Source organism: Carex rostrata, chromosome 2 (genome assembly GCF_964058835.1).
Source record: "Carex rostrata chromosome 2, lpCarRost1.2, whole genome shotgun sequence".
In the NCBI taxonomy this organism is placed as follows: Eukaryota; Viridiplantae; Streptophyta; class Magnoliopsida; order Poales; family Cyperaceae; genus Carex; species Carex rostrata.
In genome coordinates this window covers 899,864-915,573 of record NC_135919.1, presented here as the reverse complement: position 1 = coordinate 915,573, position 15,710 = coordinate 899,864, and the positions used below count along the sequence as shown (strand labels likewise).

General features: G+C 37.0%; 3 protein-coding genes across 5 annotated transcripts; 1 reads left to right on the top strand and 2 right to left on the bottom strand.

Moving 5' to 3' along the window:
• Window positions 1-1,518: 1,518 nt before the first annotated feature.
• On the top strand, window positions 1,519-5,007 carry LOC144567589 (protein NRT1/ PTR FAMILY 8.3-like). Of its 2 annotated transcripts, none has more exons than XM_078317764.1 (5): window positions 1,519-1,646; window positions 2,101-2,215; window positions 2,311-2,343; window positions 3,220-3,785; window positions 4,158-5,007. In XM_078317764.1, exons 2-5 carry the CDS (start codon window positions 2,114-2,116, stop codon window positions 4,954-4,956), a joined length of 1,500 nt encoding a protein of 499 aa, XP_078173890.1. In that variant the 5' UTR covers window positions 1,519-1,646; window positions 2,101-2,113; the 3' UTR covers window positions 4,957-5,007. The 2 variants fall into 2 exon arrangements, with proteins under 2 accessions (XP_078173890.1, XP_078173881.1); XM_078317755.1 differs by having other exon boundaries at window positions 2,311-2,528.
• A 142-nt stretch (window positions 5,008-5,149) lies between these two features.
• LOC144567566 (protein STRUBBELIG-RECEPTOR FAMILY 5-like) lies at window positions 5,150-9,845 on the bottom strand. 2 transcript variants are annotated; one of them, XM_078317732.1, is made up of 14 exons: window positions 9,468-9,845; window positions 9,237-9,369; window positions 9,061-9,132; window positions 8,901-8,966; window positions 8,754-8,825; window positions 8,377-8,448; window positions 7,998-8,069; window positions 7,486-7,551; window positions 7,295-7,360; window positions 6,598-7,165; window positions 6,242-6,513; window positions 6,006-6,126; window positions 5,639-5,920; window positions 5,150-5,545 (listed from the first exon to the last, which is right to left on the bottom strand). In XM_078317732.1, exons 1-14 carry the CDS (start codon window positions 9,556-9,558, stop codon window positions 5,411-5,413), a joined length of 2,088 nt encoding a protein of 695 aa, XP_078173858.1. In that variant the 5' UTR covers window positions 9,559-9,845; the 3' UTR covers window positions 5,150-5,410. The 2 variants fall into 2 exon arrangements, with proteins under 2 accessions (XP_078173858.1, XP_078173862.1); XM_078317736.1 differs by lacking the exon at window positions 9,468-9,845 and having other exon boundaries at window positions 8,901-8,971; window positions 9,237-9,303.
• Window positions 9,846-10,338: 493 nt separating this feature from the next.
• ECT5 (evolutionarily conserved C-terminal region 5) lies at window positions 10,339-14,301 on the bottom strand. Its single transcript, XM_078317746.1, has 9 exons — window positions 13,985-14,301; window positions 13,665-13,735; window positions 13,190-13,367; window positions 13,007-13,083; window positions 12,464-12,764; window positions 12,222-12,334; window positions 11,330-11,923; window positions 11,003-11,215; window positions 10,339-10,913 (listed from the first exon to the last, which is right to left on the bottom strand). The coding sequence occupies exons 1-9, from the start codon at window positions 14,016-14,018 to the stop codon at window positions 10,614-10,616; spliced, it is 1,881 nt and encodes a 626-aa protein (XP_078173872.1). The 5' UTR covers window positions 14,019-14,301; the 3' UTR covers window positions 10,339-10,613.
• Window positions 14,302-15,710: the final 1,409 nt, after the last annotated feature.

Sequence of the window (15,710 nt, the reverse complement as noted above, 5' to 3'; positions counted from 1 at the left end):
TGAAGTAGGTTGAGGTTGCTTGAGGGATTTTGAAGTTATAGGCTCTCACAACAATGGTGGATTCTAAGCTCTCAGAAAATCACTTTTGGAATAATTAGGGTCGGCTGAGGTGATTTTGAAAGTGATCCCTTCAATCTATTTATAGTGGCAGCTCAAAAATGAGCTGTTTGATGCAAAACGTTACCAACGTTTTATAAAACGTTACCAACGTTTTATAAAACGTTACCAACGTTTTATAAAACGTTACCAACGTTTTATTCAAATGCGATTTAGGGTTTTAATTCTCTGACAGCTTAGTAAAACGTTGCTCAACGTTTTATAAAACGTTACAACGTTTTATAAACGTTACAACGTTTTCTAAACGTTCCAACGTTTCTAGTTTATACTGAACACCTGTTCTTCAGTTGTTCTGAGCCTGTTAAACGTTACAACGTTTCATAACCGTTATAACGTTTGTAAAATGTTACAACGTTTTATAAAACGTTCTAACGTTATAACTTGGTTTTCTTTTGATATTTTTGAAGCTTCTGATCATTATAAAACGTTACCAACGTTTTGTAAACGTTCATAACGTTTTATCCCACTTTGATCAACCTCACACATACTTTATCAATCTTTTGAATTTACATTTTATATTCTTGATAAAAGTCTTCGTGATTTCTTCAGTCCAAGCATATTTCATCGCAGTTCTTACTCTTCTTGGACCTATATGTTCTTAAAATAGAAGAAATCGTAAAATTCAATAATTGTATGTTTTTGCAAATTAGTCAAATAGACGTAAAAGATTATTGTACGAACAACATACTTCGTAATCGTCAGTATAAATACTTCATTTGTTTAGATATGATTACTTCTTTAGTTAGATATGAATAATATATATATTTGCTGCAGTAGTCCCCAATCTTGGTAAATGTCGCTTTCAGACGGTTGCGGTCTCCAATGCAGGCTGTCACAAGACGTCAACAGTCCCCCCTGGTCGTTACTGGTCCCCTCCAGCTTGTGTTTACATATGAGGAATGGTTCTGATAATAAGTATGAATACTATACATTCGTAGGTATGAATACTATACGTTTTGACTATTAACTCAGAGTATAAATACTCACATATCAGATGTTGAAGTCAGTTAGTGGTCTCCTGTAAAGAATTGTTTCTCTTTTAGTGCGGGAGACATTTAGGAGACTGATATGAAAATACTGTTAGTCGTTCCCTATTTAATATATGTCCTATTAATAAAAAAAAAAAAATTGGGGATAGATACATCAGCGTGGGACCTCAAATGAGAAAAAAAAAAGAGAGGTGAAGTTAATGATTTGGATTGGTTGCTTCCTAACTTATAAAATATGAAATATGACTGACTACATTGACGACGGAAAGTACTTACATGTGATTCATTTCCTTGTGTGCTACTCAGACTCAGCCACCTACTTACCACCTACCGACACTGCGTTTTATAATTAATAATAATTACTCCTGCCTTCCTGTTCTTCCTATTTATTTATTTATTTATTTAGATCATTCTCTTACTCTTTATCTTCTAATACAATCATCCGCTAAGAGAAATAGAGAATCCAAGCGTAGAAAGTGAAAGAGAGAACAAAAGATGAAACAAGGAGACCAAAGCCTTCCTCTCTTGATCAACCTCAAGGTCACTATATATATATTTTTTAATTCATTTATCTGCACATCTTAACTGCATTCACCCCCTTCAGTATCTCAGGAATTTCTTCAACTTTTTGAGACTTGACAAAATTGGTGGAATACAACAACTTTTTTTTATCACTCCCAATTACCTTTTGTCATAATTATATGAAATTGTATTCTTATTTTTCAAGGTACGTTCTCAAGAATTTTTATAACCTTCCCACAAATCTCCATATTCCTTGTTAATTTGACTTTATTTGTGAATGCAACCTCAAATTTCTTATAATGTTTGCTTGAAAATAAATATATCCTACTTGGACTGGACAGAAATATATATATAGTACTGGAAATCGGAATCCAATATTAATTGCAATAGTGTAGTTGGTATTAAATTATTAATTGATGCTTTTTATTATCTGTTCCGTTAAGTGTTAACCTTAATTACACTTAATTTACAGAGAGAAGAAGGAAATGATATCAACGAAGAAAAATCAGTTGTTCCCTGTCAAGGATCACAACTGCAGGATTTGCCAGTTGCTACTTCTGACTGGAGAGCACCTGCAACAATTCTTGGTAGGTTTATTTATTTACTTCTATTTGTTGCATTTCGGGGTTGCGTATATATATGCATCTAAAAAAGTTACTGTTATATCTACATGTTTTTACAGGAGTTGAATGTTTGGAAAGCATGGCTTTCAATGGTATAGCCACAAACCTAGTTGTATATTTACGCAACATTTTGCATGACAACAATGCATCAAGTGCTGCCAAAGTCTCAGTCTGGTATGGTACCAGCTATTTTGTACCGCTTGTAGGGGCACTTATAGCCGACTCCTGCTGGGGCAGTTATCTCACTGTCTTGGTCTCTCTCATTCTCTACTTCCTTGTATGTATCTTGCATTTCTTTCCTTCTTTTCTTTTCTTTTTGTTGGGTATTAAATAAAAAACATTTTTTCTTTTGGATATTGAAATTTTCAATTGGTAGATTCTGGTTCAGGTGCTGCAATTCCCTCTTATGAAACTAAATCCAACTCATCTCTGATCCTCCTAATCTTTATATATTTTAGAATTGATTAACCTCACATATATATATATATATATATATATATATATATATATATATATATAGAGTTAGGCTGGGGTGCTATGGATAGCATAGTGGCCTCCCGTGCTACGGCTCAATATTCGAGTTTTCAAAATCCAAACGGTCGATCCGAACCGTTCATTTTATTCTCCATATTAATATCTGCTTGGAGACCAAATTTTATAATTTTCTGAATTTTTTTACTATTTATTAAGCCACTTTGAAAATCGCTAATCCAACGGTTTTACTGTTTTGTGCAGCCACCGTTGAATCAACAATTTTGTAAAATACTTAATAAATAGTAAAAAAATTCAGAAAAATGTAAAATTTGGTCTCCAAGCAGATATTAATATGGAGAATAAGATGAACGGTTCAGATCGACCGTTTGGATTTTGAAAACTCGAATATTGAGCCGTAGCATAGAGGCCTCTATGCTATCCATAGCACCCCAGCCTAACTCTATATATATATATATATATATATATATATTCAGGGCATGGTGGGCACCACCCTTTCATCTCTAATCCCCATAACAACTCCTGGCGACACAAACACAATAGTAACACCATCTGAGGCTGTCAGTACTCACTACAAGTACAAGCTTGTATTTTACCTCAGCTTATTTCTCATCGCATTGGGCTGCGGTGGTGTTAGATCTTCTCTTCTACCATTTGGTGCTGATCAGTTCACTGACAATGACCAACAAAACAAAGTGTTGTTTTTCAGTTGGTTCTATATTTGTGTCATTTTTGGGGTCATCTCATCTGGGACAGCTGTGGTATGGGTACAAGAGAATGTTAGTTGGTCACTAGGGTTTGCTATACCAACTCTTTGCATTGGCTTCGCCTTGGCCTGGTTCTTGCTTGGTACCTCAATTTACAGGAGAAAGGTACCAACTGGGAGCCCCTTGAAGAGCATTTGTCAGGTCTTGGTTGCCTCTTTCAGAAAGATTTGTCTCAATATACCTAACCATGGTACAACTTTGTATGAGGTTGATTATAAAAGTTCAAATGGCGAGGTTGGTTCTCAGACAAAACTTGCTCAAACTAGTGATTTCAGGTAATATTTCTTTTGGTGCATGTTAGTATGTAGCATTCATTATTTGTATTTCATAATTTCTGATGTGTGTTTCTGGTACATGCAAAAATACATCCAGTACATGCTGGTAACTGACTTGGTAATTAAGGAACAATAATGGTATGATACCTAAAAGGAAACACAAAGGGCTAAACAAAGTTGTGCTTCTGGAACTGACACGATACCAAATCCGCTATGCTAATTCATGCTCTATACTAACACAATATTAAGATAATTACTTTGAAATAATTACTAAATATAAAAAAAAGGGAAAGTAAGAAAGTTTCTTTTTTTTCCTAATTGAAATGATCAAAGCACTAAAACATCCTTTTTTTCCCTTAATTAATCTCTCAGATTCTTAAATAAAGCAGCTATTATCTCAGACAGTGATCTTGAATCCAACAGACCACACAACCCGTGGTCATTATGCACTGTAACCCAAGTTGAAGAATTCAAAATTCTACTGCGACTGGTCCCGATTTGGGCCACTGGAGTTCTCCATTCATCCGCCTTCTCCCAGATGCACACTACTTTCATTCAACAAGGCAAGGCCATGGATACCACCGTGCTCTCCTTTTCGGTACCTGCAGCATCTCTCTACTCCTTTGAGGTAATATGTGTCATGTTTTGGGTATTTATCTACAACAAAATAGTTGTACCGACTATGGGCGGTGTACTTCTTTCCCAGCTGCAACGAATCGGCATTGGCCGATTCTTGATTGTGGTGGCAATGTCAGCCGCTGCAGTTTTGGAGATGGTGCGGTTGGAGAGATTTAGAGAGAGTGGGAGCACACTAAATATCGCATGGCAGTTGCCACAGTATTTCATTGTGGCAGGGTCAGAATTTTTTAGCCTGATAACACAACTGGAGTTCTTCCACGGGCAAGCACCGGATTCAATGAAGAATGTTTGTACAGCATTTGCTTTGTTATGCATTGCTCTGGGTAATTATTTGAGTTCGTTTATTATAACAATGGTGGCGGTTGTGAGTACAAAGGGAGGGATGATGCCTGGATGGTTGCCAAATGATTTGAATGAAGGGCACATGGATTACTACTTTTGGATGATGGCTGCTCTTTCCGGCTTCAATTTTGTTGTGTACATATTCTTTGCTAGCAAATATAAGCTAAAGGAGGCTATTTTATCAAATTAATTAGTAAATTAGTTCTTCCTCTGCTCTGCTGTGTCTCTCTTTGCCATATTCTTTACCATACTCAACAAAGGGTAAAAGTACCATTCATTCTTTGATGTATATGAACTTATGAACCGAACCACAATTTGCTTGTAAAGTACCAGCTGAGATATGTAGTCATAAGTAACGAATCATATATTGCTAGTGATCATAAGTGCTAACTTTACTAGTCCCATATCTATATCGACTGCAACTTAAAAAAACATATTCTTTCTTGTTTAAAACCTCCTTCCCATGCAATCTTCAACATAAATTAATGTTCATAAAATCTTGTGTAAGATTGCTATTTGGTATCAGGAAATCTAATCCATCCAGTAATTACATATTTGACGATAAGCTGACAATAATAAATGCAGATCATCATACACAAAATTTTTGATTCTTTCTTTTTATAGCAATTTGAATTTGAATGAAATCACCAATCAGAATCATCACTACGGCGAGAGGTACTCAAATCACCACCCAGTCTTTTGCTAATACTGCTTCTCTGCACACATTTAACAAGTGATTGCACAACCTCTGACATAGTTGGCCTAAACTCTGGTTCGGTCTGCATTAGAGAAGAAACAAGGGTATGAATAATGAATGAATGGATATGAAAAACAGACATTTGTTGAAAATTTAAACATCATGTTGTTTATACCTGGACACATAGAGCGATGACATCAGCAAATCGAGAGACAGACTTGGGAGGGTAGAGACCACGTAGAGAGGGGTCCGCCATCTCTGACAATCCATCAATATCATGCAGATGTGGAATTGCCCATTTGGCTAGTAACTGTTCTTCAACTGGTCTTGACTTATCATACGGTTTACGGCCAGTTAAGAGCTCCAGCATCACAACCCCAAAACTGTAAACATCACTTTTTATACTGTACACACTTTCTGGCGCTCCATATCCTGCTCCTAGGTTCTCACTTGTATCCTAATTCACATCAATAAGTAAGCATTGCATTGCAACAATTAAGAAGCAATCACTTGTATCCTGACAAAATAGAATTTTATTATACCTCGTAGAAAACTGCCATACCACAGTCTGACAGGTGGGGATTAAGCTCTGAATCAAGTAAGATATTGGATGATTTTATGTTCTTGTGCATTATTGATGGTGAACACACTTCATGGAGGTATCTAATAAAATATGAGATAGATAAGAATAATGGAATAACATAACATAACATAACATAACATAACATCACATAACAATGGAAGAATAATATAAATGTAAAGTAAAATTAGTAGTTACTCTAAAGCACGAGCTGTCCCAAGGGCAATGCGTACACGAGTGTCCCAAGTGAGAGGCTTGCTATAGTCATCAGAAAGATGTAAATAATCATGAAGGGATCCATTCCTCTGAAATTCATACACCAACAGGTGGTAACCCGGTTCCGAACAGTACCCCACAAGCTGTAAAACGTTTGGGTGATGAAGTTTTGTCATATCTGTTATTATCTCCATGAACTCATATGAACTCCCTCGTGCAAAGTTTATCGTGTCAATTTTCTTCACAGCCAACAGCTGTACAATTGATGAATATAATGAATATGATACCACCAGAGAGAAAGAAAGGAAAAGAAACAAATTAATACAGGAAATGAATACCCTTCCATCTTCGAATTTGGCCTTGAAGACACGGCCAATGGTTCCTTGGCCAACAAGCCTGCTCGAGTTGAAACTCGCAGTGGCCAGCTGTAGATCTGAGAGAGGATATGATGTGGCTGTGATTGGCTCAGTGCTCCTTTTTGAGTGGTACTTGACCGCAAACTCACTGACACTCGCATCGGTTGATGACCGACGTGGGTCCATTGCCATTGGTGGTGGCTTTATCATACCAATGCCAAATGAAGATGAAGATTGCAATGGTTTCATGTCTATTACTTTCTTATCATTAGCAACAAGAGGGGTGAAGGAGCGGTTATTGCTGAGCTGGTCATCCATGTAATGAGACCGCCCATCCAAATAATGCGACGAGGAAGATGACTTGTTTTTCTTAATTAAGGAAAGCAAAAGTACCACAAGTGCCAGCACAGCTATCACTATCAGAGCAATTGCTACCCCATTCACTTTAGATGAGAACCCACTGCTCGACTGTCCTGATCCAAGGTTGCTGCTTGACGCCTTCTCCATGCCAGCTGGTGCTGTACCAGTTGACCATGGATTTCCTCCAAGCCTTTCAAATTCACATCAATTCAGATCAATTGCCATTCTTTAGCACGCATTATCACCTCCATCTAAATAGATTTGGATGACTTCTATGCATCTAAATTTCTGAAAAATAAAAGTATAAAAACAGACTTACTCTATGCTATCCACATTGTTGAGCTTTTGCGGAATATATCCAGTAAACCGGTTGTTCTCCAAATTCCTAGATATTGAATGAAAAAGGAAAAAGAATTATGGGTTGTTTATTAAATGGTGTTTGAAAATGTCAAATGTAATAACAGAAACCCGCTTTTAGCAGTCTGAATTGCACTTTAGAAACAAACTTACAGATCATTAAGAGGTAGGTTGCCGAGAACATTGATGGTACCACTGAATTGATTGTTTTGTAGATACCTACGAAACAGATATTAGTAGATTATTATCATATATGACCCTGCTTTTCATAAAGCCTTTCAAAAAATTAAAGCATGTTCCATCATCCAATGTACTCATCAGTGTTGTAAATAACGGTATGCGGTCGTCGGACGGACAGGGTACCGCCAAGCGATTAATCGGGAATAATCAGGAATAATCGGCCATAATCGGGAATAATGGGTCAATTAGTCGGAAAAATCAATGATGGTTTGGTCACCGCCAACGACTAATCGGCCTAAATGGATGTTTTTTACAACACTGGTACTCATTAGAAGAGATATACTGTGTTGGCTCTTGTGTACAATGTACTCATTAGAAGAAAAACCTTTAAAAACAAAGGAAACAGAACTCATGTTTTGCAGTAATGCCTGCAATGCTTTTGAATGATAACAAAAATTCACAAGTCAAAGAAAAGAAAAACTTACAAAGTCTTCAGGCTCGTGAGATACTTGAAGGTTTGAGGTAGATTACCTGAGAAGCGGTTGAATGAGAGATCCCTGATTTTACATGGAATTAATATTTTTCTAAGGGAGAGTATTTACTATTTATTAGGTTGCCAAGTTTTATTTTGAAGGGCAGGAGCAGAATTTATTCATGAATTGTGTCACTAGAATGACAACATGGAAGGATCTCCAACGAAAAACTATGTCTGTGCTGGTTGACAACAAGTATCCCTACAGTGAGCATTACAAACCTTCGACTCATATTATTCAAGGTTGGAATATGTAAAATGTTTGTCTAATTAACAATATATGCACAGAACATTTTAGTTTCTTTTTTAATATTCAAACAATATACACTTACAAACTTGAGAGCTTTGGAATTTTGGTGAACATATCAGTCAATTGCCCACTCAACTGATTATTTGCAAGGTTCCTACAAAAGTAATAAATTCCATGTTGTTAACATCAGTTTACCAAAATTAAAAAAAATTGTAAAGTTATAGAGACTCTCTTTTCATTATGTGCAAAGATGCAAAGATAACTTTCCAAAGTAGATTAACACAATGTATCTTCCAATGTAGTCTATATGTACCAGCTAATTTTGCCATTTCTTCATATTTAACCGTACCAGCTAGTTCTAAATTTATGAATGTAGAGCTCTTTGTGAAAGTTAAAATGGAAAGGTTTTGTTTGTAATTTCCTGATGAGCAGGCCTAATTTGATAAAGATTGTTCTTACAAATACTTGAGATCGGACATCTGTGAAATTGAGTATGGGACTCCACCAGTAAATTGGTTCCTTTGAAGATTTCTGCATTTGTAGTTGAAGATTAATTTGAAGAAAGAAGAGAAAGTTAATTTAAGGGAAAATTTGATGAGGACTTACAGGTCAACGACATTTGGAGGAAGCTGATAAGGGATATCTCCTTTGAAGTTATTCTTGCTGACATCACTGTACTAAGAGAAAGAGGAGGAAATGAACTAAAAGTTGTTTACATAAAATAGAAAAATGATGAAAATTTGAAATGAATTAAAGTGGTACTCACAATTTAGTAACTGAGGTGAGACTAGAGAGCTGGTAGCCAAGCTGACCGTTGAGACCAAGTCCTGATAAATCTCTGATTTAGGTAGAAAAATTGAATGACAATTAATTTGGTGTTAATTTAATTAGATGCATTTGATTTGAGTAATGTTAAGAAAGGAATAATGGATAATGAATTACATTTGAGTAACAGATGAACCATCACAAGAGATGCCTTTCCATTGATCGCCGCATGGGTCGCCACCACTTGCGGTCCAAGCAGTCAACTGTGATGGATTGGTGATGCTACTGTACATGACATTCAGTGCAGATACTGCATAGATGCATAGATGCATGGATGCATGCATTAAATTATTAAGGTAAGAAGAGAATTAATGTAATAAATTAAGAAACATGCATTGCATAACATACCATCTGGTTGATCAGTTTTTGCAATTACTGGTGAGAGCAGCAGAAGGAGAGAGAGTAGTAGGGAGAGATGTAGGGTTCCTGAGAGATCCATGGTAGGTAGAGAAGGTGTAGCAGCTGATCCCCCTTGATCCTAGATCTCTGAGAAACCCAAACCCAAAAATGGGGAATGGGAATGGGAATGGGAATGGGGTGGTGGCATGAAAAGGAAAAGCAATTTTTTAAAATTTTGGAGAAGATGGTTTCTCTCTCCATGGGAAGAAGATAGATCTAGAGAGGATTGTTGAATTTTCCAAAATTAGGGGGGGGAGGGGGTTGCGGTTAGAGTCAGTGGTAGAGAGAAGAGAGGAGAGAAGCGATTGATGCGGGGGATGCCAATTCTCCAACGGTTGGAAGCGATTGAGGACCTTGCTAGTTGCTACCCTACCCGCGATTGGTAATCTATGACAAACATAAAATTAGATTTAATTTATCTCAATTTTTTATAATATCATTCTCTTCGAATTTGGGATCGTTTGGATAAGGTTGATTTTAGACGTGCGCTGCGGGTACAATACATTGTTACTACTAATGAAAACCTACCTACTAAGTAGAGCATACCGCATATGGACGGACCTTCGTGCTGCTGCTTATGCAGCCAGCAGGGTCGCAGGGATACCGAATAACAAAAGAAGAAGAAAAAAAAGAGGAGCAATTGAAGCATCCGAGAGGTGCTCCAATTATTACAGTGTTATTATTATTTATTTCAAACATGCTCGCCTCGCCCCAATGACAAATTCTTCCTATTGTTTTTCTTTTGCAAATTATCAAGTACAACCATGACAAAAGTTGCTAGCCTCATACATACAGGCTAGGCTACATTTGCAAGAAGAACAAAGCAAAATAACGATCAACTTGTTGATCTGCATCCAGCTGCATTTTTACATATAAGCAAAGCTTTTCTTATTTTTTTTTTTCCTTTTTCTTTTCAACATAAAACTACAGCTAGCCTTAAGGCTAGCTATTAAAGAAAGGATAAAAATACAAGAACTAAAAAGATCAAAAAAGAAAGAAGAAAGCATGAGCATGAGCAAGAGAGGTCGGCCCCACCAAAAATAAAAATAAAAATAAAAGGAAATAAATGTCTATCCTATTTGGGTGCAGGTGCTGCTAAATCAAATCTTCAGGCTTAGAAAGCGCAGTAGAGACTGAGTCATCAACATCTGCACTCTTAATATTATTCTCTTCAACACGCACAGCACGAGCAAAACTCTTCGCAATCAACTCCCCATCTGTGCCTACCATTTGTAATTGCTGCTGCTGAGGCACATGGTGTTGCAACTGGTGTGCTCGGTTCTCTTGCATAAGCTTCTCACGCTTCTCATAATATTCAAAGTCTTCAAGCAAGTGACTCTCTGCCTCATGCTTCTTAAATATACTCAGCATCTCCATTCCCTGCTCTAACTTCACCTATAAATAATAATAATAACTGTTACAAGCCGCATTTATGCAACACCTTATCTTCTTATCAAACAACCAAAACATTAAATAAGTCTTACCTCTTGAGTGTCACGGCTGTTGGTGACAGGTTTGTTGTCATTGTTCTCAAGGATGATGTGGCGGAAGAGGTTGTTAGGAACATCTTTCACAAAGTGCCACTTCACGGGGAACTGCCCTGTCCACTTGTCTTGCTGCCAGTAATTCACACTCTTCTCAAAATCCACCGGGCCCACCATCTCTGCCACTCCGCAAAACTGCGAGCTTGCATTCACCTGGAATGCATCACATGTCATCAGCAATTTAATAATACTTAGTTATTAAAAAATACTCACATGATCAGTATGTATGTATGTATGTATGTATGCATGTACGTATGTATTACTGACCGAGAAAAAGAGAAAAACCAAGCACGGCTCCTCCTTCCCTTTGGCTTCACGATAAGCAGCGTCAAGCTTCTTATTCCCATTAACAGTGCTAGCCCAAACACTGTATTTAATGCTCTTGTGCACATTATCTTCACTATACGACTTTATTATGAAAAACTTTGCATCCTTATACTCAGTTGGGAAATCTGGGCTGTTGTACGTCTCTCCATTTGGTCCTTTCAAAATCCCCACCACCACCTTCTCTTTGTTGTTGCTGCTGCTTTCTTTTTCATCCGATTCAGCTTCTTGCTTCTTGGGTCTGGTGGCACGTGGGCCCCGGTTTTGCTCAGTTAGGAAGTCAAGGGATGATCCGTTGCAACTGCAAATCAGCGCATTGCCTTTGGGGCCACCAGGACCACCACCTCTCCTTCGGTTCTTGTCCGTGGAGAAGAGCCCACTTCCCCTGTTACTGTTAGGGGTTGAATTTGCAATCGGACCCCCATAATTGGTATAATTACCAAAGTTGTGGTACGGGATACTTGGCGTGTAGCCACGGTCATAGGAATTGTTGGAGAAACCGAAGCCATAGTAGGGCTTTTGGTGTGTCTGTGTCACCTGCAAAATTACAAAATGGTTGGAGGTTACTTGGACCAATTGACAATTGGAGTAGATCATAACTGCACTGATATTTTTTTAATTTTATACCAGAGAGCATTCACCCTTCTGGGTTAAAGTTGTATGGACCTTGCTGTTATAGACACAGTACAAATGTTCGACAGAATGGATGGCTTCAGTTGAGAAAATACAAATAAACAGGATAGAAAATAAAAAATAAAAAATAAAAAAATTAGAAACAGAAATCTCACTAGCCCCAAATTGCCAAAGAGAGGAGATAGAGATAGAGATAGAGTACCATTCCGGGTATACTGGTTTGACCAAAAGAGCTGTGCATCGGTATCGGCTGAGGAGAAGCAACAGGAGATGGCAACATAGTCATAGAGCTACCGTCTGGCTGCTTTGACCAATCTGACCAAAATAGTCACCAAGAAAAAAAAAGTCAGTATGAACCATATTGAGATAATTGAAACTATTAGTGGGGGGAAAACATCACAAATTAGATTCCAGTACTTTTGCTGCTTGGGAATGGGTACTTACCTCTACCAAATAACATATCAGAAGAAAGGAGGCTGCCTTGGCCAGTAGCATCAACGGACCCAATTGGGTTTGGGTCAATCTGCGAGATCACATGATTTGGACCGGGGGAGTACGGGTTGGGTTGCTGCTGGTAGTATGGGCCCGAGCCTGAGAAAGGAAAGTGTTGAGGCGAGTAGAATTGTCCATCACTTGTCACAGTTGGCAGAGGCGTCGCTGCTGGAGAATACGGTCCATAAGGAATTTGTGGATTATATCCATACCCAGCATGGAACATCATCGATGGATCTTCATTGTATAACATCTTTTAAAAATAAAAATAAAAAACAAATAAATGTTTTATTTCAATGATATAATGACAACTCCTTTTTTTATAATGAGTATATCTTTGAGCTAGAGAAAACACTTTTCTCTTCTAACAAATTCTCAAATGTGCTAATTGGACATATATATATTTATACTTCCCATGCAACAAGAATGAAGATTTTTAAAAACAAAAACAAGAAAGGAACTAGAGACAAAAAGAAAATCTATATTTTAACTCACAGCTGCACTAACATCCATGCCATCAAAATTGACATAATGAGCGTAGTCTTCCCATTCATTACTTGTATTCTCATATCCTAGAAAATATAACGAAAAGTTTAATTAAAAAGTGACATTTTCATATGCCATGTTCCCAAAAGCAAATAAATCTGAAAGTATTGATCCAGAAATGCAAAGACTGACCCCCATAGATGAATGCTTGGGCTTGTGGGGAATACAAGTTAGGTGTATACGCAAAACTACGATCTGCACCACTGCCAACTGGGGTGCTGACTTGGATCTGCACCGGTCTATTGGGACCAGCTGAATTCAGTGAAACACTAGGAGGCGCTATCACCTTCTCATCTTTGTTTCTAATTGACTGGTAAAATAGAACAGAGACAGACAAATTTAGAGCAAATATACGATAACACCTCACTTGTTTATAAGAAAATTAAACCAGCAGCATGAATTTTGACTTGGCTGATTGGTGTTTATTGCACAATTGACAGGTGAGGCTTACGCTAACAAACAGGTATATGAGTGAAATGAATGGTCAACTAGACAGTTCCTGCGCAAAACGGGTAGGTTACCAGAAATTTGTATACTGTGAGTGGGAGTAGCAAAAAAAAGCTTGTAGCATTGAGTAAATTGTGAAATTAAGATGTTAACAAGGAACCTGATCTTTAGAAGCATCTGAGTTTGTAGGTTTCTGTTCAGTATCTGCAGGTTGGAGAGATTCCATTGAACCTGAATATTAGAAAAGGAAAAAAAAATGATTGATTCATGAGAAAGCAGATCTTAGATAATCTAGCTGAGAAGCAATTGAAGTATGGATCTATTGAAGAGCGAGCACTGAATTGTAAGGATTCAGTACCAACCAATTATAATTTGGAAGAAGACAATTGATGATGGCAAGAAGGTGGATCTGAGGAATTTACAATGTCGGAAAAGAGAAATTGAAATTGAAATTGAAATTGAAGGAGGAGGAGTGAGTACCGATTTGATCGGTGGAGATTCGGTCGGTTGACATGATCGATCCAGATCTATCTATTTTGAAGTCGGAGGGGAGGGGAGGGGAGGGGAGAGGAGGGATAAAAAATGGATAAGGCTTGGCGCTCAATTAATCTTCAGAATTCAGATAGTAAGTCCTCTCTCTCTCTCTCTCTCTATACAATTTTTTTGAATTAATTGTTGGAGTGAGCAAGATTGATTGATTGATTGATTAATTGATAATTGCAGCGGCGAACTGGATCTCGCTCGATTAAATCTCTTCTGATCTTGATCTGAGAGCAAGAGAGGAGAGAGAGAGAGAGAGAGAGAGAGAAGACTCTCTCCAATTAGAAAGAAATTAAAATAACAAAATCTATGCAGTGCTGGAGGCCTGGATGGAGATGGGATCTTCTGTTGCATATAACAAAATCTATGCTTTGTTACCCGCTTCACCAAAATATATATACTATACTAGACCTCGTCTGCCACACTGGAGACGAAAATCAGAAAATCAAATGCAAAACAAATGAATATTGATTGTCCATATACATACATACATACATACATACATACATTACTTGTTTGACCTCTTTACTTCATCAATTGTAGCCTTATGACTTTTAATTTGCACACCTCATTTCTTAGCTCCAACCTTCTTTTTTTATGTATATTATTATATCGATTGCTTATGTAATTATCAAACAAATATTCATCTACTTCTTCTCTAATTTGGAGCCACTGCCGCACTGCAGCAGTCAACAACACACATACTTTCAAAATTAAAACAATTATTATGGAACTCTCAACTCACTGTATATGTATTTATATATATGCTATCTTATTAATGATATATCAAAGATCCTTTCCATTTCATATTGTGACAATTTGGTGTGGTCTATTCCTTTGTTGGGCAGGAATATATATATATAAGATATTTATGCATTTAATTGCAACTTGAGACCAATTAATTAATCATGATTTTAATTGGAACAATTAATTAATTGTTTCTATCCGATATTTAATTATCTTATGCAAGCTAGTTAGGTGAGGTCCAATGAATTTTAGGGGTGTAAACGGATCCCCATAATATCTGTCCGAATCTGTTATGCATCAACTTATGATCCGAATACGGATAAACATGGCGGATAATTTTCTGGATCCGAATTCCGATATTTTTGTAATAATAAGAAGAAGAAAAAATCTAAATTCGAAAATGGATAATTTTGAAGATGAATAAACGCAACGAATATCTGATTCAATCCGAAACCCATTTTTTGAGCGCCTCTCTCTCTCTTCTCTTCGTTCTCTCCAATTCACATAAACTTATATACTAACTCTACCCGCTCTCTCCGTTCAGAGGTGGAACTAAAAAGTTTAGATAGAGGAGAAAACATATAATGTTGTGGGTGAGATTTGAAACTAAGTCTCCCCAATCACAATGAGGAGTTTTTATCACTGAGCTACAAGAATACATGTGATATTTTAGAAGAGGGGCTGGACTGGATATATATAAAAACTTCTAGACAAAATAAATTTCAATAATTAAAAATTTTAAAATTACGAGCTAGCTAAGCACTCTTTAGCTTACACTAAAATTTTTCATTCCCTATCAATAATTATTAGAGTCATTAACATCATCATCATCATCATCATCATAATTAATGCTCAAAAGATTGTGAATGACAATTTCTATCTGAATTTATGTAGCAAAATTTGCGTAACATTTGATGCC